General features: G+C 44.4%; 1 protein-coding gene across 4 annotated transcripts; it reads left to right on the forward strand.

The window, feature by feature from the left end:
* The first annotated feature begins 277 nt into the window (after positions 1 to 277).
* On the forward strand, positions 278 to 24601 carry LOC133411347 (unconventional myosin-VIIa-like). 4 transcript variants are annotated; one of them, XM_061693619.1, is made up of 50 exons: positions 284 to 592; positions 779 to 808; positions 929 to 1030; positions 1116 to 1268; positions 2926 to 2994; positions 3093 to 3208; positions 3299 to 3426; positions 3573 to 3715; positions 4478 to 4591; positions 4849 to 5002; positions 5451 to 5527; positions 5626 to 5745; positions 6606 to 6748; positions 6842 to 7052; positions 7141 to 7276; positions 8101 to 8267; positions 8340 to 8480; positions 8791 to 8949; positions 9478 to 9570; positions 9780 to 9874; positions 10152 to 10236; positions 10336 to 10437; positions 10874 to 10990; positions 11064 to 11285; positions 11374 to 11592; positions 11678 to 11833; positions 12101 to 12163; positions 12242 to 12366; positions 12536 to 12662; positions 14060 to 14179; positions 14283 to 14456; positions 14577 to 14804; positions 15415 to 15582; positions 15716 to 15833; positions 16452 to 16578; positions 16661 to 16812; positions 16911 to 17092; positions 17205 to 17314; positions 17883 to 17998; positions 18332 to 18485; positions 18569 to 18724; positions 19445 to 19550; positions 19620 to 19733; positions 19832 to 19919; positions 19999 to 20096; positions 20172 to 20357; positions 20452 to 20568; positions 21947 to 22030; positions 23896 to 24015; positions 24095 to 24601. In XM_061693619.1, the coding sequence occupies exons 2-50, from the start codon at positions 797 to 799 to the stop codon at positions 24185 to 24187; spliced, it is 6360 nt and encodes a 2119-aa protein (XP_061549603.1). In that variant the 5' UTR covers positions 284 to 592; positions 779 to 796; the 3' UTR covers positions 24188 to 24601. The 4 variants fall into 4 exon arrangements, with proteins under 4 accessions (XP_061549606.1, XP_061549605.1, XP_061549603.1 ...); XM_061693620.1 differs by having other exon boundaries at positions 284 to 808; XM_061693621.1 differs by lacking the exons at positions 20452 to 20568; positions 21947 to 22030; positions 23896 to 24015; positions 24095 to 24601 and having other exon boundaries at positions 279 to 592; positions 20210 to 20351.
* Positions 24602 to 25849: the final 1248 nt, after the last annotated feature.

The following is a 25849-nucleotide window of genomic DNA, read 5'->3' on the forward strand; positions in this document are numbered from 1 at the left end:
TTTTTTTTTCAAGGTCAATTTTGGTGTAGTGCTCAACATGTTTACGATATCTACACCTTGGAAAATAAACCCCGACAACATATGCTTTATATTTTACAGCTACATTAACTTGTGACGCGTACATTCAACTGATGGCTTCTGGAAAGTTAAACCAAATAAAATCAAACTCGAGCGGTTACCAAACCAATATGGCCACTGATAACAACAACACGGATGCGCCCAGAAGAGAGTTGTGATTCCCTCTTTGTTGATCAGTTTTATCTCCTATTTACATCTTTATTGCGTCGACAATCCGAGAGATGCTTGACAGTCACGCCTCATATATGCCGCGAGGGTCCAAAGTGCGCAGATCAATTCACTACGTAGGCCGCAGCCTCATGAAAAGATGAGTAATTACTCCAATGGAAGGTAAGCGCCACCTTTTTGCTCTACTTCCTGCTGGGCCTGTCAGTACAAAGTCAAAGTGCCATAAAGTCTTACGTGTCCGAGTGTTTCCTCCCTCTTCGCAGTGAGACCGCATAACAGAGAGAGCAACTCTACAGAAGGCTCAAATAAGGGATTTCATGAAGATACCTGATACAGCAATTGAAAGGTACGCCTGGTTACATTCTATTTCGTTAAGAGCGTGAGCAGACTGAGCCGAAGTGATCTGCGGACCAATTCTTTCTTGTGAAGTGTTCGCTTCATTTTACGGATAGATTTTGTGTTCCGGCATTGCTCTGAAAATGAAACTCTTTTGGTTATTATCTTATGTCAGTTTGTATGTTCTGGATGCTAGGAACATTGCAAATTGGTGATGCTGAGAAAGGTGAGACTGAAATACCCAAAGTTGCATTACGGTTCTCAGTTATCCTGAGAAATATTACAATATATACTATTATGTATTATTAGAATATAATATGTTATGAATTGATGTCGTGATTTTCAGGGGGAGTGGGTTTGGCTGGACTCGGACACTGCAGTGCCCATCGGGGCTCGGGTCAAAGTAACACCAAGCGGTCAGCGCTTACTGGTCGATGATGTGGGAAAGGTAACCCCTGAACAAGCATTTTGAAAATCACCAGTGACGTCGAGTCGCCGTTAAATGTCGTTGAATGGCCTACTTTCGATTCCAGGAGCACAGTCTGTCGCCGGAGCGGGAAGCCTCCCTCAAGATCATGCACCCGACATCAGTGGAGGGGGTGGACGACATGATCAAACTGGGGGACATGACAGAGGCTGGCCTACTACGAAACTTACTGCTACGCCACAAACAAGGACTCGTCTACGTAAGAGTTTGCGTCAATAACTTGTTAGGAGAATGAAACAAGGATTTGTTTTTGTTGGGATGTTTGCCTGATAATGTTGTCAATTGGAATCTTTATTGGCTTGTTATAGTTTCACACTACCCGCTGCACTACCTTGACTTGAGCGATCTCAGTTTTGAGATGAACTATACAGATGTCCTAAATATACTATATTGTCAAAAGTATCACTCACCTGCCTTGACTCACCGATGATTTGAAGTGATATCATTTGATTCTAAATCCATATGTTTCCATATGCTGTTGGTCTTCCCTTTGCAGCTGTAACAGTTCCGACTCTTGCGGGAAGGACTTCAACAAGGTTGAGGAGTGGGTTTATGGGAATTTTGACCCAGTCTTCCAGGAGCCCATTTGTGAGGTGACACACTGATATTGGACGAGAAGCCCTGGCTCACCGTCCGCTCCAAATCAACCCAAAAGTGTTCTGTCGGGTTGAGGTCAGGACTCTGTGAAGGCCGGTTAAACCCATCCCCCACCGTCTCTTTATGGACCTTGCTTTGTGCACTGGTGCACTGACATGTTGAAACAGGAAGGGGGAATCCCCAAACTGTTTGCCTGCCCAAAACCTCTTTGTATGCTGAAGCATTCAGTTCCTTTCACTGGAGCTCAGGGGCGAATATTTTGGACATTTCCCACTTTGTGGGAATAGTTTGGAGATGGCCCCTTCCTCTTCCAACATGACTGCATCAGTGCACAAATCACGTTTCATAAAGACACAGATGAGAGCGTTTGATGTGGATGAACTTGACTGGCCTGCACAATCCTGACCCTAACCCTACAGAACAATTTTGGATGAATTGGAGCGGAGATTGAGTGTCAGCCCTTGGCGGCCAACATCAGCGTGCGACGTCACAAATGCGCTTCTGGAACAATGGTCATAAATTCCCCAAAACTCACTCGTAAACCTTGTGGAAAACCTTCCCAGAAGTGTTTAAGATTGTATAATTGCAGAGGGTGGACCAATGGCACATCAAACCGTATGGACTAAGAACGGGATCTCACTTAAATTCATATGTGAGTCAAGGCAGTTGAGCCAATACTTTTGGCAATATAGTGTACTTTAACTCCTCCACTTGGGGCGGGACCTCATTCCTGACCTCACGCCACCCTTTTCCAACTGAGGACCATGGCCTCAAATTTGGAGGTGCTGATTCTCATCTCGACAGCTTCACACTCTCCAGCGAGAGTTTAAGTTCATGGCTTGATGAACAATGGAGGTGCGGAACATGGCTAAGTCGGACTCTTGTGTCCCCCGCCTGTGTAATGTTTTCATCTCATTATAACTACATGAATTTACACATTTCTAACATAAAAGTGAGTTTTGTATTGCCTCAAATGTATTTGTCATAAAACCTTAATGGGTTGTTATTTTTTCTTCAATTCTAGAATGATACTTTGACTCAGTTACTTTTCTCGTGTAGGCTACTGCGATGTGATTTAAAAAAACACACACAAAAATTCCCTTCGCCGACATCGCTCTGCAGAAATAACGTTGCTGTGTATCATAGTCAAAAGTCTCAGGTAGATCTTATAAAAGCCTCACTTCAAATGAACTGAGTGCATTATGGAACTGCTCGGACTTACTTGCACTACCTAAGGTCTTCTGATACTTCTCCTCCAGACTTACACAGGCTCAGTGCTGGTGGCGGTGAACCCATACCAAGTGTTTCCCATCTATTCAGATGACCAGGTGAGGCTGTGAGCACCTTAGTACTCATATCAAATTTGATTTGATTTGATTTGATTTGATTGCCACATATTTAATCTCTTCATCCTGCTGTCCTTCAGGTAAGACTGTACCGTGGAAAAAAACTTGGAGAACTCCCTCCACACATCTTTGCCATCGCGGAATCCTGCTACTTCAACATGAAGCGCCATTTTAGGAACCAGTGTTGCATCATCAGGTTGGATTATTGCTCCTTAACAGAAGCCTGAAGGCAAGATCACGAAAAACAGCCAACGGGGATTGAAAGTGTTCTCTCTCTCTCCCAAAGTGGAGAGTCTGGAGCAGGCAAAACTGAAAGCACCAAGTTGATCTTGCAGTACTTGGCAGCAGTCAGCGGTGAGCTCTCTCAACAGCAGATTGAAAAACAGATCTTGGAGTCCAACCCAATATTGGAAGGTATTGCAACACTTCTCCGGAATTATTGCTTTTACTTTCAACTCTGCAGGGATATTCCAACCGCGATGCCACGCATGCGTAGTTCACCTAACTATGAGATCGTTGCGTATGTGAAAACTTGTTTTGTTGAATCCTAACTTTCCAAGCTTTTGGAAACGCGAAGACCATCAAGAATGACAACTCCAGTCGTTTTGGAAAATATTTGGAGATCTTCTTCAATGAGGGCGGAGTGATTGAGGGCGCTCGCGTGGAGCAGTACCTGTTGGAGAAATCTCGTGTCTGCCGTCAGGTGAGGCGACTATCTTCGACAAAGCCACATGTTATCGGTCCACGGGGTAGGGCTGCCAGCGCAGCTCCGGAGATGTAGGTACACTGAGCTGTCCGCTTAAAGCCGCTCTCATGGTGCAAGCGATAACACATTGCTGCAGAAGGGGCTGATTATAGATGGGCGATAATAAACCCATAGTTCCTCGCAAAAGTATGACCCTCGCATCTTTGTAAATGAGACAACTTTCCATGGGACAATACTGAAGAAATGATACTTAAGTAGTCGGTGCACAGCTGGTATATCAGTGTCAAATAACTCAAGTGAAAATGTCCAAATTGGGCCTTGGCGTTATCGCTCTCATTCGGTCGGACGTTCAATATGGCAAAACATTCTGAGGATCCGGGAGAGACAAAAAGAATTGTTGCTCTCCAGAACGACGGACGGCGGAGGCGCACAAAGTCTCTTGACCTTCATCAGCTCCGTGAGTGGAAAAGGATTCCGGTGGCAACCTGGTGAACTCCGTGCCCAAAAGGGTTAAGACAGTGCTGGAAAATAATGGCGGCCACACAAAACAGGCTGACTTTTTCATGGAGGGGTGTACTCATTTTTGTTGATGGCGGCTTAGAGCTGAACGGACTTACTGTGAGGGGACGGTACAGTCAATGTCCAGTTCTACAATCTGTACACTGACTGTTTGCATTTGTGCCAAAGCTTAATGTCTTCAGTGTTGCGCTTGAAAATCTCAAATAAAACATGTGATGCTCATTGTTTTCTCCACCTCAGGCCCAGGAGGAGCGAAACTACCATGTCTTCTACTTCATGCTGGCAGGAATCACAGCAGAGGAGAAGAAAAATCTGCATCTCCAAAATGCTAAGGACTACATATTCCTTACCAAGGTACTGTAGGATACTGCCCACTGACAAAACGTTTGTTAGAATTCTTCGTACTTTTGACTTTAGAAAGTGAATATTTCTTTCAATCTGCACAAACTGGCACTTTGTTCAGATTTCAAAGCAAAGTTCCCCTTGGCATGAACCGTGTTCGGAAGAAAACGCTTGCCCTCCTCAACCCTTTATGACCTGTACGGGAAATGTGTTTCGCTGCCGTTTAACATTGTCGCCTGTCAAATAAGTCCTACTCTTCTGCATTACAGGGGGGCTGCATCACATGTGAAGCCAGGGATGATGCCGCGGACTTCGGGCGTATTCGATCTGCGATGAAAACTCTGATGTTCTCAGATCAGCAGTGTTATGAGATTCTCAAGCTGCTCGCAGCTATATTACACCTGGGAAACGTCTACTTTGAAGGCAAGTGTTGTTTTAAATATGTAATTGTCATATAATTATCAAACGGGGACAAAAAAAAAAATCACGAGCCATTTAATATAATATTACCCTACTGCAGCTACTGGAAATTGTCAACGAAGGATTCAAATACAGTAAGTGAGTGCACAGAATGAATGAAGCAAGCTGTGCCTTTTTGATTTAACATAGTTTCGCCTTTCAATTTAAATTTGGCCCCCTTACACATTTGGAGGATAAAAAAGGATCCCCCCACGTTTGTAACCCACAAGATGTTTTGGCCGATGCCCCATTTTTCTTGACTCTTAATTCATAATAACTTAATAATGTAGACAACTGAACGCTTCCAAACGTATGGGAGCGTTTTGGGGAAGGCCAAGCAGAGTGTGACTATGCCCCGGTGCAAGTTGAACTCATATTCTTCTCAATCATTGTGTTCTGTTATTTGCCACAGCTAACACTCAAAATAACTTGGAAAGCAGCGATGTCAGCAAATCGGAACATTTCAGCATCGCTGCATCACTGCTCGAGGTTTGTCTTGTCTTATCACCCTCGGGAGCTGGCTCAATATGCAACTGCTGCAGCAATCTTTTGGGAATTCCCTATGTGCGTGCGCATGTTTCGCGCAGGTCCCGAATTCCGTGCTGGCCAGCAGTTTGACCCATCGTTCCTTTCTGACCAACGGAGAGCTGGTGACCAAACCCCTTGACTGTGAGCAGGCCTCTGCGTGTAGAGATGCCTTCGTAAAGGTCTGAGCCACTAACACCGACTCACATTTTTATTTTCTCGATGATTTTTTTTTTTTCTTTTTGAATCACTGTTGCTTTGTATTTTCCACTGTAGTCATCTTGTGGCATCTTGGTGCCAAAGAATTAGGTTTCAGTGAGTTGACAAGCCCCGACGAGACAAAAGTAGTTCCTTTCTGCTCTATTGTGGCATTTATAGGCAATTATAATGATATATAAATATATTCACCGTGACAACACACATGCTCACAATATCCCGAGCTTCCGACAATTGCCGGCCGAGGAAAACATCGCATTTTGATCCCCCCAAAGACAAGGGGGTCTTCAAGGGGACCTGTGTTGGAGTCTCGGACGATATCAAGATAACCTCAAAGGACGGAGCTGCAGAGGATCCCGGAAGTATTCTTCAAGGAGTTTGTCAAGACGGGGCAGAGAAGGCTCGGAAAGTGCATTATCGCCTCCGAGGGGGATTACTTTCCACAGGAAAACTCGCAGCCTGGATAAGAAATAAGTTTTTGTACGTTCTGCAGAGGCACAGTTGGACAAGTCACTGTCCAAAAGGTTTGGGACACCATAGAGTAGAAATTTGGAGCCCGGTCCACTAGTCCGCCATCATCGGACCGAAGATGTTCTTTTGGATCATGAAATTCCCACAGATGCTCTCCAAAATATTTTGCACAGTTGAACCGTTAGAGTCGAATTTGTTGTAGCATTTGTAGGTGTGAGCAGGTGTCCTAATATTTGAGAACAACCTGTTACGAACGATGATCAAGGCCTTTTTAGTCATTCGTTCTCCTTGCACATAAGTTCGCATTAAACTTTAAGACCTGATTGAAAGTTGATGAGTAGGTTTTGTCTCTCAGGCAATCTACAATAACCTCTTCGTATGGATTGTCGGGAAAATCAATGGCGTCATCCACAAAAGGATTGCTGACAGCACCAAATCATCATTTCTGTCAATCGGCCTGCTTGACATATTTGGCTTTGAGAACTTCCAGACTAACAGGTCATAAGACTTGCACGACTACTTTGCATACAAAATAAAACCATTTGATAAAAGTCACCTCCAGAATTGAATAAGCATCCCCTTTTTTCCCAGTTTTGAACAGCTGTGCATAAACTTTGCAAATGAGAAGCTGCAGCAGTTCTTTGTGGGTCACATCTTCAAGCAGGAGCAGAAGGAATATCTGAAAGAAAACATTGTGTGGAATAACATCACCTTTGGCGACAATCAGAAGATTCTGGATCTTCTGGCCGGGAAACCCTGCAACCTTCTGGCTCTGATCGACGAGGAGAGCCACTTTCCAAAGGTGGCGTTGTACTGTAGCCGCTGTACGCTTTTGCAGTGAAACGAAATATTTGTCCCTGTTTTCAAGTTATTGTCGCGGTGCGTGGCAGGGCTCAGATCTGACGATGCTCAGCAAGATGAATCGGCAGCATCGTGGAGACGAGACCTACGTCCCCTCCAAGAGGGAATGTGACACTGACTTTGGGATTCACCATTTTGCAGGCGTTGTTTATTATGACTCCCAAGGTAGGCAAACAAACAAATTGTCCACATCCAAATAAAGAGTAAGGCCTTCATCTTATGCTTTTTTTTTTTTTTTTTTTTTGGTTTAACAGAAAATCTAAAAATGAATGGATGACAGTAAGAATTATATTTTACCATTAAAAGTCATATTCCCGTGAAAGAACATCTGGATGCTGTTGTATTACGGTAACCGAGCAAGAAAAATAGTGTGAGGATCGCCAATGTTGTTAATTTAGGGCAACTTTTGGATAACCTTATATTGGGGGGCTAACACATTTGTTTAGCACTTGATATAAAAACCTGACGGAAAGTCAATGAAATTCCTCCTTCAAAGCCTAAATATAGCCTTGAAGTCATTCAAAGCAGTGTGTTCCAACCTTCACTGAGCCAACGCACATCTTTTATATTTAACGTGACAAAAATCAACACCAAACAAATGTCACAAAAAAGTCGAGACAGTATATGAAGATGATGATGATGTGCTCTCAATTTACTGAGAAATGTCCTTGCTCAGTGTGAAACCGGAACCCGTTCACTTGAGCGCAAAGCAATTATTGTTTTATGAATTGCGCCTCCTGCCGTCTAGTGGAGGAGCAATTAATTGTTCGCGATACATCGCTGTATAGTGATGGATGAAAAAAGAGAAATCATCCGCAGTAATAAAAAAAAAAAAAATAGATGGTTTTCCGACCAAATAAGTGAGTTCAGATCATTTCCCACGACAGTGGTTGGGAATCTCGGAGTTAAACGTACCTAAAAGTGCCAAAATGAATATACACTGGGCCCCAAATGTTTGACGGTCAATCTTTTTCTTGGTTTCTCTGAAGGGTTCCTTGAGAAGAATAGAGACGCTGTAAGCTCTGACATATTCAAAATGGTCGACATGTCCTCCAACAAGCTGCTTCAGCAGATTTTCATGGTAGAGCTTTCGTTCAATGGAATCAAGATGACAAATAACCAGAGGGTCATGATCACACCCAGCAATTCCATGCGGGTATGAAAAACAAATCCATGTGATGTAATGAACAACACTTCTTCATTCCAAAATGTGTTATTGTTGACGCAGGCCCCTACTGACACCCGCAAGCAAGTGCCAACCCTCAGCGGTCAGTTCCGGAAGTCTCTGGACGCCCTCATGAAGGCTCTCTCTGCCTGCCAACCGTACTTCATCCGCTGCTTCAAACCAAACAACAACAAGCAGTCCGAGGTGCGTGCCGACATTCGCCCGTTTCAATTCTTTGCAATGAAAATGAAAATGAACGACTTTGCCTAAGTGTGAATCGTATTCAGTGGGCTTCCCCAGCCCGCCATCCCTCCGCTATTCGAGTAAGTGTGCCTTTGATCACTTCTTCCATCTGCTATTGCACTAGAACACCAATGTCACCAAAACTCCGTCGGACGAAGAAAGCACTTGAGCTGATTTCTTGCTTGGACGCACTTGTGTCAATGAGATGATTTTGCAGATGCAACGTGATCAAAACGCCGCACTAAAATCCTGTTTGTTCTGCCACTCTAAGGACTTTGACCGAGAGCTTTGCATGCGTCAGCTGAACTACTCTGGCATGATGGACACCATCCGCATCAGGGATCTGGGGTATCCCGTTCGCCACACCTTTGGCGAATTCTTGACTCGCTACAGAGTGCTCTTGAAGACAGCCATCTGCGACCCCAAAACTGTTAGTCACGCTGCGCTCCTGGAGATCATTTTGTGGAACACATTTCACTGCTAATTTAAAGTCAGGATCAGCAACATTGTTGAACCTGCAGTACACAGTCACCTACGACTTCATTAGGTACACCTCAAAAAAAATCTGCCTTTATGATATTAGCTGGGTGCTATATCAATGATCATACTCTCAACTGACATTGTCTGAGATGGATTGATTCCAACATGTGTTTATTGTGGTGATTGTTTGCGGCGTTTGAGAACTGCCCCGCGTCGTCCTGTACCGAGACACAAAACTGCGAACGACAGCCACAGTAAAAACCTTGTTGTTAAATTGGAATTCAGTCCAAACTGGACATTATTATCTTTTTCAATGGCGAATATTGAATGGAGCTTTTGTTTTGGATCACATTAGACTGAGCAAGTTTACCTAATGGAGTGGCCAGCGAGCGTATGTTTCTGCTTCGTGTAACATTCGCCGCGGATGAACGGCGGCGGCTTCCTGTCAGTATTCATCAATGGAATGTTCTCTCCGCAGAACACAGCTGCCGCCTGTTGTGACGCCATCTGCCAGACAGCGTTTGCAGCACCTGACGAGTGGAAAATCGGGAAGACCAAGATCTTCCTGAAGGTTCTGAAAACCTTTCGTTTAGCACGTTTTGCATTTATCGGTTTGTATGTTTTGACAGTATTTTCACGCTGGGGAAATGGTCTGCTCCAAAAATAGATCTGCATAATCGCCGAGGCGTTTTGGGGCTTTTTTCCAATATCTGGCAATCTATAGCAGAGATTTCCCGGACTAATGATGAGACTGCAAATAGTTGTTTCATTATTTTCCAGGACGCTCATGATGCTGTCCTGGAACGCCTGAGGGAAGAAGAACTCGGCATGAAAGCTCTCGTGATCCAGCGATTCATGCTGGGATACAAGCACAGGTGCAATTTCCATTCCGAACGTAGCTCATATAAATCAGAATAGGAATGCAGCCAATTTTGACGGACAATACAAAATCGTGTTTATTCATATGTAACCATATTCTTTCATACTGCAGGTGTTTCTAATGTTCTATCCCTCTGATGTTGCAAAGATTGGTACAAAAAATAAATAATAAATGACGACTTATTAGAGCTCATGATCTTGCTTAACTCCGAGTTGTGGCCGGTGAGGTTATACCGCAGCTCCAGAGCTGTTATTGCTTTGCATCTTTTTCAGACGGTCTTTTCTAAAGAAGCGCAGGGCGGTGGTGGTGTTGCAGAAAAACTGGAGAGCTTACAGGGAGAATAAAGCGGGAGAAAAGGTCCCATTTTCAACATCGTAGCTGACATTCTGCTGTTATTTTGGCACCTGCAGTAAAATTGTCTCAAACCATTTTTCCTCCCACTCTTTCTCGAAATAGCTCCTGCGGGGTTTTGAACGCCTCGTGTCAAAGATTCGCGGTCGGAAGCGTCAGTCCCTGTATCAAAGGCAACGAGCAGCAACGCTCACTTTACAAACTCACGTATGTAATCAAGATCATGCTTGCACACAATATGTACCGATCTGCTCTATTGTTTTAGTTAAACATCACATTTTTGAGGAAATGTCTTTTGGAGTTCAGCATTTTAAAACAGATTTTTGAATAGACAACGCACGTTATTACTTCCATCGCCGAGCACAGGAGGTTTATCTCGCTTGTTAGCAGAATAACTCGAGCGAGTTTCCACGAAGGCAAAGTGGAACTCTTGATTTACACTTTTGTGCGGCTCCAGATTGCGATGTTTGTCATTTGTCATCATGAAAGGTGCGATCTATGAAAGACGGTGGACATAATCGGCAACTTCAGGACACAGATATTTGAGTGTCGAGCTTTGCAGTTTGCGTTTTGTTTTGGTCTAAAGCAGCGTAAAACATAATGAACTCAACGTGAGATGAGTAATCCCTGAGACGACGTGTAGGTGCGGGCTTACCGGGCGAGGAAGAGTTGGAAGCGTAAGAGAGAGGCAGTCATACTGCTGCAGGCTTACACCAGAGGACTCCTGGCGAGAAGGTCATTTCCGGGATTGAGGATTGAGGTACGCGCTGAACCTCTTGGACTTAAAAATAGGCATTGTAAGATTTCTATACTCCGTCGAACACTTATACCAGGGCCTCCCTGAGCTGCATGCACCACAGGAGCGTGAAGCAGAAGAGGACATTGCCTTGGAGCTTCAGCGCCAACTCGAAGAAGTCATCTTTCAAGCTCGGCAAGCCGATGAGGAGCTGGAGTCAATCAGTGAGGTGGATTTGGTGGAGGACAAAAGCGACGTGCCGCCCGTGCCTCTTGTGACGGTTACATTGTGCGAAGAATTTGAATCAGACGAATTGGAGGTTTGATTACAGCTTCGGAAATGATGTCGATCGAGCAAACGCGGTTCAAACTGTACAGCCCTAACATCTGGTCATTGGAACTGTGCAGAAAGCAGAGACCAGATCTGAGATCAGCTTTGCGGCCTCAGACACAGCGACCCTGACGCCATCTCTCGAAGAAGACGAGGATGACTTTGAAGATTTCGCAGAGGAGTTTTCCTTCTACAACTTTAGCATTCTTCACTTCCAGGGCGACGTGAGCCACACGCACATAAACCAGAGGCTCAAGAAGCCTCTTCTCCAACACGACGACGAGGGCGACACATTGGTGAACAGTCGAACGTGCACTTTGCGTACTCCGTCTGCCAGGATTTCTTTGCTCTCTGTGGACCTCCTCTGTCACGTCTATTTAGGCGTGCCTGACCGTATGGTGGATTATACTCCGATTCATGGGGGACCTGCAGGAGCCCAGATCTCAGGATGCAACTTCTCAGGTCTCCCTCAGCATCTCTCGCCAGCTGCCTCACAGGCAGGCCAGGAGGCTGAGCAACCTGGTGGGACTCGACCAGGTAAGTGAGCGAGAGTCACAAGCCTTTCGTCTAATCGCAGAACCCAGATTTTCTATTTAATACTGGGCGTTATTAATTATGATCAAAACGGAATGTAAAGGGGCCACGGAAACATTTGGAATCGCTGGACACTTAAACCTCCACAGAGGGGAAAAACATCCATCCATCCATTTCCGCACCGCTTGTCCTCACCAGGGTCACGGCGGAGAAAAAGATTTCACATTTTGTCCGCATTTATACAATTTGCTTTTGTCACTTACCTCGTAGAAAATACTAAGGAAGAACAAGAAAAAACATGGAATCAGGAAAGCCTCTGCTATTCCTGAGGAGGTTAGTCCACACGCTTCCATATTTGAATTGTGTTTTGTGTCGATCACTGAACCATTTCCTTTGACTTCAACAAACCAGCCCGAGAACGTCACAGAGGATGAGGATGTTTTGATCGGAGAGGGTCCTACGCTGGACAGGCCGCTTTCCCCTCTGGAAAAACTGCACATTATTGTTGGATACGCTCTGTCCAAACGAGGCATAAGGTGAGAGTATGGCGAATCGTCCCAATGGCTTATCAATGGGTCAGACAAATTCCATTTTCAGATCATCAGGAAGCTCCCCCAAAGCAGACCTGCAAAAGAATCCTCAATTCCTTTCTTTATTTATTGACTTACTTACTTCTAAGCGCGTTTATTTGATTGTTTCTCACAGAGACGAGATTTACTGTCAGATCTGTAAGCAGCTGACGAAGAATAGAAAGAGAGCGAGCTGTATGCAAGGATGGGCCCTGCTCTCCATCTGTCTGGGGAGCTTCCCCCCGACTGACCTCTTCATCAAGGTCAGCTTCTGCCCATTGATGACTTGAAATTGCATTGTGTGTCAACTCTGAGGGATGTTGTCGCTAAAGGCCACATTCAATCCACTGAGGACTACGGCTGGATTTACACTGCGGGTCCAAGTGTCCAATTCCGATTGAATGCAAATATCCAATATTTTTGTGTATGTATTTATGTGGACATTTCGAGTGACACATGCTTACACTGATGGAACGCGTCAAACAATCCGCTTCTGCAGACGCCAGAATTTCACGCGAATAACCCCACAAGCATCGACAGTGGGCAGTGACAACAAAAAAGTAAGCAGCCATACATACGTGCACAATACAAGTATTGAACGTTACACACTGTTCAGTCGGTCTGGGCTGACTCTTTCCACCCGCTGATTTTTAATGACGATAACATCCACGTTACTGCACCGGCAATATTTTGTCTATTTAGACCGTATTTAATTTTCGATGGTTTTTCTTCATAGTCTGAAGTTGACATACATTTCAGGAGTATTTGGTGCCATTGCCTTTAAACTCTTTGACTTGGGTCAGACATTTTGCATCTCCTTCTGCAAGCTTCTCACAATAGATGACAGCAAGTTTGGCCCATTCCTCCTGACAGAAGTGGTGTGACTGAGAAGTACGTTTGTAGGCCACCTTGCTCACACGTGCCTTTTCAGGTCTGCCCATACATTTTCCATTTCATTCCATCCAGTTCATTTCCATTTGCGCCCAAGCGTTAACTTCCTGGCTGATGTTTAGAAATATTCCGTCAGTATTTCACGTAATGTTCTTTGGTCACGACGCCATCTATTTTGTGAAGTGTACCAGTCTGTGCTGTCGAAAAACAACCTGATGCCGCCACTACGTATCTGGTACTTATCAGAGTCCAATCTGAAGGTACTCAACTCCAATGTTGTTGTTTTTTTTTCCTATTTCCGTTGCCATGACGCATATCTGAATTGTGGCACTTGAGAGCCAAAATCTAAATTGTGTCACTGCGACCAGGCCGTGTAAATCCAGCCCAATGCGCAATTGTTGCCTGTCACATGAGCATCTGCGATGGAATGGTTGGTAAGTGCGACGATCTGCTGGCAGGCGCCGCATTTTTGCAGTTCTGCACGTCATTTCTGATTTCAGAACTGGTGAGCGTTTGGCCTGAAACGACGAGAAGAGAAGAATAACAAAAGACGAACAATAGCCTATCATGTAATGAAGGATAAAGTGAACAACACTCAGTAAAATGTATTATATGATGCCAAAGTCCAATTAAAATCCCACGTGTTTTATCCCCATTCATCATTCGAGCCGCATGCTCAACTTTTCACACTCTTAACTAGCTTCTCTACTGCAGGTTTTCTTTTCTTAAAATGAGTACTTCGTGTGCCGTATTTCACTCTTACACACAGTATTTGGAGAGCTTTGTCCGCACGGGGCCAAACGGTTACGCGGAATATTGTAGTAAGCGTCTGCGTCGCATTCAAGCCAACGGAGAAAGAAAAGAGCTGCCCTGTTGGGTGGAACTGCAGGTACGTGCTGCCTTGTCTCGAGCTGTTGAGTTGCGGAGGCGCAAAGGAATCGGGCAAGTCTTCATTCATGAACAGGCTGGGCTGTCCGTTTCCCTGTTGACAGGCCGCCAAAGCCAAGGAGCCTATCGAAGTGACTGTGACTCTGACAGATGGCAGGACTGTCAGCGTGCAACTGGACTCGGCCTCCACCTCTGCAGAGGTCTGTCAAGCTGCGGCTGACAAGATTCATCTGCGAGACACATACGGATTCTCTCTCTACATTCGCCTCTTTGATAAAGTGAGCTTTAGTTCCTCTGGTCAACGGGAGAGGGACTTCTGTGACGGCCGGCTTTGTGAAATCTCATATCGACCTGAAGCGCACTTGCGCACGTGAGTCATTTTGACCTTTTGACCCCAGATGTGGTCTCTGGGCAACTGTGGCGAGCATGCGCTGGATGCCGTGTCTCAGTGCGAGCAGGAGATGAGGCGACGGGGCAAGCAGGAGAAGGACGCCCCTGTGCAGTTTACCATCCGCAAAGAGCTGTTCACGCCCTGGCACGACTGCTCTGAGGACTCCGTCAGCACCGATCTCATCTACAAGCAGGTCATTCAGGCCGTCAAGTCGGGAGAGTACGCTAGTGAACAGGTGAGGCTCTACACGCAATACATTCTAAACCGCGATTGTAGAATAATACGAAGGACGATCACAGGCCCTCGCGAGGTACACTTCCAGAAAGTTCTGCCTTCACGGTGATGACAAAAGCACCGAGTAAATGCGATATCTGCCATCTTTCATGGATTGAGTTTGAACTCGAATAAATGAGTGCGCAGCCGCGATCATGACACTTTGGGACCGGTCAAGATAATATTACCCGTATGTCCTTGGTTGACCCTCTCAGTGAAGGTCATAATTGAACCATTCCTTTGTTATAGTGCTCGCATCTTACAGTTTATTATACAGCTCTCATGTGGTCGACTGAAATGGAAAAAAAACAAAACGCCACTCAGTTTGAAACAGTACAGTTTAACATCAACGCACACTACAACTGCAGTAAGAATGAACCTCTGTGACTGAATCCAAACATTATGACATATATGAAGTTAACACATTTAACAGGTTTACAAGCGAAGACGAGCAAACATCTACAAAACTGCATGTGCATTTTCCTTTTGTTAGCTGCATATGTTTCGTATTGTGTCCCCCAAACCATAAAACCCTTTTTACGTACTTGCTCCAATGACATTACGCCCCTCAGGAGGATGAATATATCCAGATAGCAACCAAGCACTATTACATCCAGTTTGGCGCAGCATACAGCAAAGAGAACGCGCGGCGGGTTGTTGAGGACTGCATCGCGATACCTCTGATTGAGAACAAGTCCATGGCAAAATGGATCCAACTCATCAGCTCAGCATACTTGCAGGTAAGATAGACGAAATGTACTGCCTGACCCTCACGGCCAAAATGTAGGCGTGTGCGTTTCTGGAGCATATGTTCCTATTTAAATATTGAGTTGAGCAAGACCTCATTTGAAATTTTTGGTCCTAACCTCCCAGGGTGATTACACGAAGGGGACCATGAGCAAAGAGAATGTGAAAGGAGAACTAGTTGACAGCGCTCGAGTGGATTGGCCGCTCCACTTCTCCAAGTTTTACGAAGTTACGAAGATGTCAGGTCAGTCAACATGCAGCGTATCATCACGCTGATTTGAATCTTCTGCGCCATTCTCTCTCTCTCTAGCTCGCAAATGGCAACTGAGTATGTCGCATTATGCTCCATTTATAACCCAGACTTTGTATGATGACTTTCCCATATTCAGTGGTACTTACGAGTACGACTTGGTGGCGGCCAACTCAACTCAACTCAACTCACTTCACAGCAAGCAGCAGTTTGGCAAAAATGAGTGAACAATTCTTCCAAAAAGAGCCTTCAAGCTGTTTACTGCCACTCTCGGTCAAAGTTCACTGTCAAACGAAACACCAAACAAAGACAATTAATTGTTCTGTATTTAAAACGGCCACGTAACTTTGGATATATACTTTATCCTCTGCGACTAACATTACCGCAGCTTACTAAGTCCGTTGTGAAACTTTTCTTCACGTTTGTCTCTATGTCTGTCTTATACTACGTCCTGGTGGCCAAAGCGCACACACCAGAAGGCGTACAATGTGGGGATGGAATGGATTCATGGCATCTGCATTCATGTCAATAGGGCAAGATGATTTGAGGTATTATGGTTTTGAGGGACCGTTGTGGTCACGAAACGAATGAAACACCACTGTACATCCACAGGACCCACGTTGGCCAAAAGCAGGTTTGTCATGGCTGTAAACTGGAGTGGCATCTTCTTCATGGATGGACAAGACAAGAAGCTGCTCGAGCTACCTTACTTGGAGGTACAACAAGTCACGAAGTTGAGGTATGCTTCAGGCTTTCCCTCTTTGCCGCCAGTATCATCATTTTTGGACAGCTCTGATTTGTTGTCATGGCGGCCTTTTAAGTGAGCAGTCGGTGAGTGTAGCCACAGTTCGAGGCGAATTCGTCCTCATGTGTGGCAAAGCTGATGACATGGCTGCACTTGTAGCCCAAAACCTGAGTGGACTACGAGCCCGCTCGGCGTTCGCGCTGGCCCACCATGATTGCAATAGATCAGGTGGGAGTCGACAGCATCATTTTAGTAACCTTTTCTTTTAGACGCGCACACGCACTCACATGAAGAACCTTTTACCGCTGTGCTTCTCCCTCCACCAGATGATCCCAGATTCCTGGTCTGTAAACAAGGAGACCTCTTGCTGGTAGAAAATGATCGAGGGTATTCCTCTGACAAGAACCTGGTCAAAGCTACAAATCAGAAGACAAATATCAGCGGTGCCATCCATAAGGACGCATTTACGTTTCTCCCAACTCTCAGCAGACCCACGGATGACATGCTGGTATTGTATCTTCAATAAGATTTGATTTGACAGAGAAGATGACATACAAAGCCTGGGGAGTGGAAAGTGGTCCGAGAATGAAGCCTTGTTTGCATTTTATTGACCCCCTCAGGAGCTGCTCAGTCCAAGCCAGAGCAAATCATCCGCGACACAAAGTGGGCCCCAGAGAGAAGAAACTGTTGCTCCTGTCTCTTTACGAGAGTTTGCGCTTGACAATTTTCGGTGATATGTCTCTTTTTCATTACAAATCAATGTTGCTAATTTTAAGCCTTTAGAGCACATATGTTGGTGGATTTTTTTTCCAATTTCATTTTTATTATATATATATATATATATATATGTATATTATCAGTGGATTTTCGCTATTCGCGGATCCGGCCCGGCCAGCCTCTCCAGCGTGTCCTGGGTCGTCCCCGGGGTCTCCTCCCTGCCGGAGGGGCCACAGGGGGTCGGGTGCAGTGCGAGCCGGGCGGTGGCCGTAGGCAGGGAACCTTGGCGATCCGATTCCCGGCTACAGAAGCCGGCTCCAGGGACGTGGAACACGAATGTGAAGCAGCTAAATATCATATATTTTGATAGAAAGTCTGGACATTGTTATTTTTGAAGAGCCGAGGAGCTCCCAAAAAGTATATTTATTGCTGTGTTTCCGCTGCATTTTTGCCTGAATGAAAATTAAAGCTCTAATCAAGATTTGGATCTTTACTCAACCATATTGATACCTGCAGCTACCCAAAAGGGGAGTATCAATGTCTCTGTAACCCCGTCTCACTGTGTTTCCCTTCTGCCGCAGACCTCTAGGTAAAGAAAGGCTATGGGTGCGTTCCAAAGAACTGCTGAAGCAGCCACTCATGAAGAGCCTGGTCCGCAACTCTGAACTGAACTACCTCGCCTGCAATGCTTTTACTGATATCCTCCCAACCACGTCTGTTTCAATAACACAATGCAGATTGTGTTGAAAACCTTCATTTGAAAGTATTGCGATGTTTTCCCAGAGTGTGGTCAACCACTACTATTGAAAAGGATCCGTCCGTTTTCTCTTCTGTTGGCTATTATGAAAGGGCAACTTGATTATGTGCCATATGAAAGTCAGCTACGTGAATCACTTTGCAATGGTTCTTAAAAATAGGATCCATAGCAGCCTTTTATTTTATAACAAAGAATCCTCCTTTCTGGAACTTCTGAAGGGACACCGTGTGATTCTGACTGTAGGATGAGTAAGTCCTTGACCTTGGTTGCCACCTATTTTGAAGTACATGGGTGACTACCCCATCAAACAGGTCCGCACTCCGGTAGAGTTGACTGACCAGATCTTCGGGCCAGCTGCGCAACACGATCTTCTGCAGGATGAGATCTACTGCCAGATCATGAGACAGATGACCAGTAACGGCAACAGGTAGTTGTGCCTGTGGACGTTGGTTTTTACTGCCGTCACGTCACTAAATTCCGAAATGCCACCGAAACATTTTGTCCCTGCAGGTTGAGCATGGAGCGTGGCTGGCAGCTCATGTGGTTGTGTTCAGGGATGTTCCCGCCCAGTCAGAATTTGATGAGACACACTCAGCGTTTCCTGGAGTCACGACCCCGAGAACCGCTGGCTGCAGGATGTCTCCAGAGGATGCAACAGATGCGCAGGTCAGACTGCAGATGAAAAGATACTCATCACATATGGACAGTTGCACAATCGCAATCTGCATACCTCAATGGGGCACGGTTGGACGACTGGTTAGAGCATCTGCCTCACAGTTCCGAGGACCGGGGTTCAATCCCCGGCCCCGCCTGTGTGGAGTTTGCATGTTCTCCCCGTGCCCGCTCGGGTGGGTTTTTTTTCCGGGCGCTCCGCTTTCCGCCCGCATCCCAAAAACATGCGTGGTAGCTTAATTGAAGTCCCTAAATTGCCCGTAGGTGTGAATGTGACTGTGATTGGTTGTTTGTTTATGTGTGCCCTGCGATTGGTTGGCAACCAGTTCAGGGCGTACCCCGCCTCCTGCCCGATGACAGCCGTGACAGGCTCCGGCACGCCCGCGACCCGAGTGAGGAGAAGCGGCTCAGAAAAGGGGTGGATGGATGGATGGATGGATGGATATATATATATACACGCACACACGCACACACACACACACATTGTATACACGCTTATACATTACAGTTGTAGTGTCTCTCAGTTAGCATCTTTAATTCAGCTCTTGCATTGAATCACTTCAGGTCGTTTACAAGTGAGCGGCCAGTGATTCATTTGGACAGTAGCGTTCTCCTCTTGCAATTGCAAAATGCTACTGAGTGCCGGACGTAGTTTGAAGTTGTCAATATGTCTACAGTAGTAACAGTTGTCTCCTGTTTGTTTTGTACCCTCAGTAAGGAGCCCAGGAAACATCCTCCTCCTCTGGTTGAAGTCGATGCCATCCAACAGAACAGCACCCACATTTTCCATAAAATTCACTTTCCAAATGACACAAATGACGTAAGCCGCAACACACTGCTGTAAACCTGGAGTTTTTCCTGGTTTTCACATAGAACGTGTACTGTTCAGATATTGGAGGTGACATCTACGACTACAATCCAAGATCTGTGCTTCAATATTGCTTCTCAGATAAAACTGAGCTCGCCCGATGGCTATGGCCTCTATTTGAAAACACCAAATAAGGTTTGTTTTTCTGTTTTCTGTGCAGGTTTGGTCTTAACTTGGATACAAGGAGTGGAAAGTACTTTCTAAAATGTTCAGTAATCTTCTTTTAACTTCAGATGCTGAGCTTGACTGAGCAGAACTATTTCTTTGACAGTTTACGGGAGGCAACTGACGTTTCAAAGAAAGGGAAAAAAGTCAGAGAAGGTAATGCAAGGTACCGACACGCTGTTTTCATTCTGTATTTATCAGCTTCTCTGTTTGTAATTGACATTTTTCTTCCCAGTAAACTTAGCCTACGCTCTGATTTTCAAGAGGAAGCTCTGGTTTAATGTGATACCAGGAAAAGACTTGGTTGCAGACCTCACCTTCCACTTCCCTCAGGTATCCAAAGTGCTCTCCGATGTCCTAAACCATTTTCAACTTGTAACTTGCATATTCTTAAATGCTGTCATGAAGGAACTGCCTAAATATCTGCTGGGGTATCACAACTGCAGCAAAGAGGACATGTGCAGACTCGGTGGGCTGCTTTTCAGAGCCAAAGTGGATTCTGACAGGTCACAGTTTGTCATGATCCCCAAAATGCTGAGAGACTTGGTCCCTGCGGACCAGATCAAAAGCGCGTCCCCTGAGGAATGGAAGAAGGTAACTGCGGACGGAAAGGGAACATTTGAAAGGGTTACCAAGTGAATATACATACATCCCCGTCACCTCTTTCATGACTTGCCTTTTCTTGTAGCACATCATGTCATCGTACAACAAGCAGAGTGGCATCACAGTGGAGGAATGCAAAATTGCCTTCCTGCAAGCCATATCAAGCTGGCCAACCTTTGGCTGTGCCTTCTTTGAAGTGAAAGTAAGTTATGAGCATGAGTTAGAGTGTACAGTGCTCCCTCGCTACATCGGGGTTCGCTTCTTGCGGATTGAGTATGTCACAGATATTGTTATAGGTCAGTGTAGTGCAGATACTCACCTGCACATCTCTGGAACCGTTTTATTGGCTCTATTTGACTTTAATGTGGCAACTAGTGCTCGGAGTCCACTTGCGATTCGTGACGACCGAAACAAGCGGTGATGGAATTAATTCTCTTGGTTTTACTCCTTGTACTATTCCAGAACTATAGTCCAACAAATGAGAAGTCTCATTTGATGATTTGAAAACTATCTATTGAATCGGTGAGAGAGGACGCCGGCACATTTTTACTTTTGACTGGCGCATTTTAGCTACCGCGTTCCCATAAATAAATGTTTTTCTTTTTCATTGAAAATGCGTTACTTCACAAAGCTCCTTTGCAGTATTTTGGCCACAGGTTGCATCTCTGCCTGGTCTGTTTTGCGCTTGTCGCCGCCACGGCCGGTGCCATAAGTCCTCGCGGACCAAGATGCCGCCTTTCCAGCTAGTAGTTAGCCTGCTGGCTACATAGCCGCTGTAGCTTCACGGCTCGCTGTGTTGGATTAACATTCTCCCGTTAAATCTTCCGCCGCTGGTCGCTTTCTCCAGCGAATAGCGACGCTCCCGTTTCCGTTTTGACCGTTTTGACTGTGAAGCTCATCGGACTCCTAGGTTAACGGAAACCCTCCTTCGGCCATGACTCTGTTTTTTTTTTTTTGTTTTTTTTTTAAACCTAACTTTATGGAGTGCTCTGTGAATCCACAATGTGTGCAATGTGTCAGTCACCAAATTGATTGAGGATACAAAGAACCTGCCGAGAAAGCCACTGTTTAAAACACAAGCCACAGTCAGAGTTTTATGAAATAAATCCACAAATGCCAAACTAAGCCCGACAAATAGCTAAAGCACACACTTAGAACAGTATCGACAGGAGCAAATGTAAGTAAAGAGCAATATTTAGCTTGATTTTCTACAACTACAGTACAGAAACTCGCCTGTTCACACCACGGCCACACGGGCTTTTGTTTACGTCATTCAAGCAGATGACAGTTGCCTTTAATAGGCATATGTTTGAGCAGTGTGTATGGCTGGTGAGCTCAAGAGGACAAATAAAATACCTGCACCTCTATAAGGTATCACATATTGGCATTAAATTGCATGTATGAAAAATCCATTTATATGATAATATAATAAAAAATAATTGGTCGCGACTGCACGGATTTCGTTCATTTTGGGGGGTTTTCTGGAACGTAAGCGCCGCGATAAACGAGGTTTTACTGTACATGCAAGTTGCCTTGGTAAAGGTGCCCATTATTCATGATGATTATTTCCATTTTTGCAGCAAACGTGCGAGTCAAGCTACCCGAGTCCAGTTTTGATTGCCATCAGTAAGCAAGGTGTGAGCTTAATAGACCCAAAGTCAAAGGTATGCACACCAGCGCTCACAGATGTTGGACAATAGGGCCTGGCTCACAATCTCTATTCTAATTCATGCCAAAGGAATTTGATGGGGTTAAGGTCAGGGTGTTGAAGTTCTTCCACAGCAAACCTATCCAACCTTGTCCTGATGGATCTTGGGGGCACAGCCATGCTGCAATAGAAAAGGGCCCCACAAAGTTGGAAGAATGGAATTGTGCAAAATGCCCAGCCCAACTTTTTAAAAATGAATTCTGCTTTGGATCTCATGATATTGTGCGGGTGTACATAATTCTGTGACCACCGGTTTTCATTGCGCATTCAAGTCAGGTTTTTTCATCCACGTCATGTTTGTTCAATTCCTAATCAGTAATCAATCACTTGCAGTTTTATTATTATTGCTTTTGTTTTTTTTTCATCATTTCATCATTGCTGACCAAAAATGACATATTAACAGTGTTGGGAAGACGACTCTGGAAATGTAGTTGGTTACAAGTATAAGTGACCCTGTTGAAAATGTAGTACTAGTCTAACTAGTTCAATGACTTTCTCAAAGTAATATAACTAACAAATGTAACATTGGGTTACATTTGATGACTTTTCTTAATTTTGAATGAATGCATCAACAGAACCTTGGATGTTTCCTCTAAAAAAAATGGATTAAAACTATCATTACTTTGGATTTTACCACATATTTGTTCTTTACAATCCCAATTCCAATGAAGTTGGGACGTTGTGTTAAACATAAATAAAAACAGAATACAATGATTTGCAGATCATGTTCAACCTAGATTTAAGATATTTCATGTTCAAACTGATCAACCTGATTGTTTTAATCAAATAATCGTGAACTTCGAATTTGATGGCTGCAACACGTTCCAAAAAAGCTGGGACAGGTGGCAAAAAAGACGGAGAAAGTTGAGGAACGCTCATCAAACACCCGTTTGGAACATCCCGCAGGTGAACAGGCTCATCGGGAACAGGCGGGGGCCACGATTGGCTAGAAAGGGAGCTTCCCTGAATTGCTCAGTCATTCACAAGCAAAGATGGGGCGAGGTTCACCTCTTTGGGAACAAGTGCGTGAGAAAACAGTCCAACGGTTTAAGGCCAATGTTCCTCAACGTCCAATTGCGAGGAATTGAGGGATTTCATCATCTACGGTCCATAATATCATCAAAAGGTTCAGAGAATCTGGAGAAATCGCTGCACGTAAGCGGCGAGGCCGAAAACCGACATCGAATGCCCGTGACCTTCGATCCCTCAGGCGGCCCTGCGTCAAAAACCGACATCGACGTGTAAAGGGTATCACCGCACGGAACGTGTTGCAGCCATCAAATTCTAAGTTAATGATTATTTGCTAAAAACAATCACGTTTATCGGTTTGAACATGAAATATCTTGTCTTTGTAGTGTATTCGATGAAATATAGCTTGATCATAATTTGCAAATCATTGTATTCTGTTTGTATTTATGTTTAACACAACGTCCCAACTTCATTGGAATTGGGGTTGCACGCAAATAATAAACTGATAACAAAACATGATGAAATGTAAATACATTATAAAAGATGTTTGTTGCATTATATGTGTGGAGCGTGTGGAAAACACGATACCATGTTGACCTAATGACAAAGGTGAACAGTTGAGACAATATCACTGCATACGACAATACCGATAGTGTCTTTTGCGGGTATTTTCATTTTTCATGGAAATTTCCAAAAGCAACTAATTGAATTACGGTACATATTTTTGCCCAGTATTGTAATGGATTACAACTACATACATTTTGTAATTGATTTAGGTCGTCTCGTTACATGTAATGAGTTAGTCCCCGACACTGCTTGTGAACATATTTGGCTGTAATATGAACCTCGCAGGAGTTGCTGGTCATGCACCCTTTCAGCCGCATCACAGAGTGCCACAGCGTAGGCGGCTACTTCCAGATGACCATCGGCACCTTGGTCAAAGGGAACGTCTTTGTCTGTGAAACCTCACAGGTGAGGCGTGACGGTCGCTTAGCATGTTGAATGTTTTCTCAATAAAACAATTGCCGATAAGTGCTGTGCCGTGTTCCAGGGCCACACAATGGAGGACCTTCTCAGATCTTACGTCAGGATGTATGAAAGGCAGAGGCAGGCCTTTCGATCGAGAAACCACATGTTTACTTGAGCTGCATGATTTACAGCATATACGCGCCAAAGTAATTAAGAACAAGAATATTTACAGTAAGGTTTCATTTTGCCATTTTCAGCATCTTCTTCATTATAATTCCAAATCGTACTTTGTCATTTTGGAAAAATAAAAACAAATATATATATATATATATATATATATATATATATGCTCCTGTATAGGTTTATCAAGACTATAAATTATACAACACAATAAATGTATTTATGTCTCACACAAATTGTATATCTTCAGCAGTCATTTTTTATTCACTTCTGTTTTAGCCATTTTTTGCCTACTTGTTAAAGGGGACATATTTTGCCGAACCAACTTTTTCTAGTATTTGGGATGTAATATTGTCTCTATGGTGCCTAAATTAGCATGTGAAATATAAAATAAAATCGTCCACGCATTCATGAGTTTCAGATGTTTTTCTGCCGCGAGGCCTGAAATCGGGTCATTGGAATTTATCTACGTCACTAACAAAGATCCCCGCCTACCTCTCCACTCCCGCGCCGGCGCTGTCGACCTAACAAACACGTGTTCTCTCACAAGTGCGTCTTCTACACGCAGGCAACCAATCAGAGGAAAGAGGGCGCTCTTAGCCAAATATGGACAAAGCGGACACAATACTGGGTCAAACAGAAGTAGCTGTCAGAGGGGCCTTTTCTGGACCCTCGTATGACAAAACCAAGGTGTTTTTTGTTTTCGTAATTATATTGATACTTTTCTACTAAGTCCATGTCAGAGAGTCACGATATGGAGGTCGAAATAGACAAAATGCACAACCTTTAAATGGTTAGTATACTGTACATCAAACCCTTTTTTGCCTCAAGCTACTCATTCCTTCGTTTTGATACACGGTATTGATTAAACATGCACGACTTGCCACTTGAGACACCAAATCTTTGCCCTTGTCATTCAGTACATTGAACTGCGCTTCTACAACCGCAAAAACGAACGTGGTTAGGATGATCCTCATCTGGCAATGTCCGTTAAAGTGAGCATAATCCTTTGAAAGCAACATTTTTGATGCAGCTTTTGTATAGAATCTTAACTTTGTGGTCAAATATTTTCAATTGTTCATAGAAAGTGTCCGTTTTTTAGGCATTGTGTAAAATGTCCCGAAATGGCCTGCCTGCAGCTCGGGAGGACATCCAAAAGTGTGTGCTTGTGTCGCTGTGGATTATAGTCTAAAATAGTACCGTAGTCACTTTATACAATCCTCCTCCTAGCTTGAAGACTATTGCTCTGTTACCGTGGAAACCACGTGCTCCCCTAAAAATCATGTTACCATGGGCAGGTGCTCATGAGGTGCAGCATGAATGTACAGTACAAACAATTGCATTTTCAAATACTGCTTCAGTTATTGTGCAAGTTGTATTTAAATGGAAACACTAACCGAAACTCTGTCTTACAAAGGTCATTCAAGGAAGAAATGGCATTCAAATACTTGGCTGCTGAAACATTTTCAATTGCTTTTATATATTTTTATTTTACACAAGGAGGCAACAGAATGTTGGGTGCACTGCACCAAATGTGGAACAAAAGAAGTAATGTTGCCCGAGACACATCACTATAGCATCCCACCTGCACACCCCTCCCTCCCTCCCTGCAAAAAGAACGTACGTACATTAGAAAGAAATGGATCTTATTGGAATA

This window comes from Phycodurus eques, chromosome 13, assembly GCF_024500275.1.
Source record: "Phycodurus eques isolate BA_2022a chromosome 13, UOR_Pequ_1.1, whole genome shotgun sequence".
In the NCBI taxonomy this organism is placed as follows: Eukaryota; Metazoa; Chordata; class Actinopteri; order Syngnathiformes; family Syngnathidae; genus Phycodurus; species Phycodurus eques.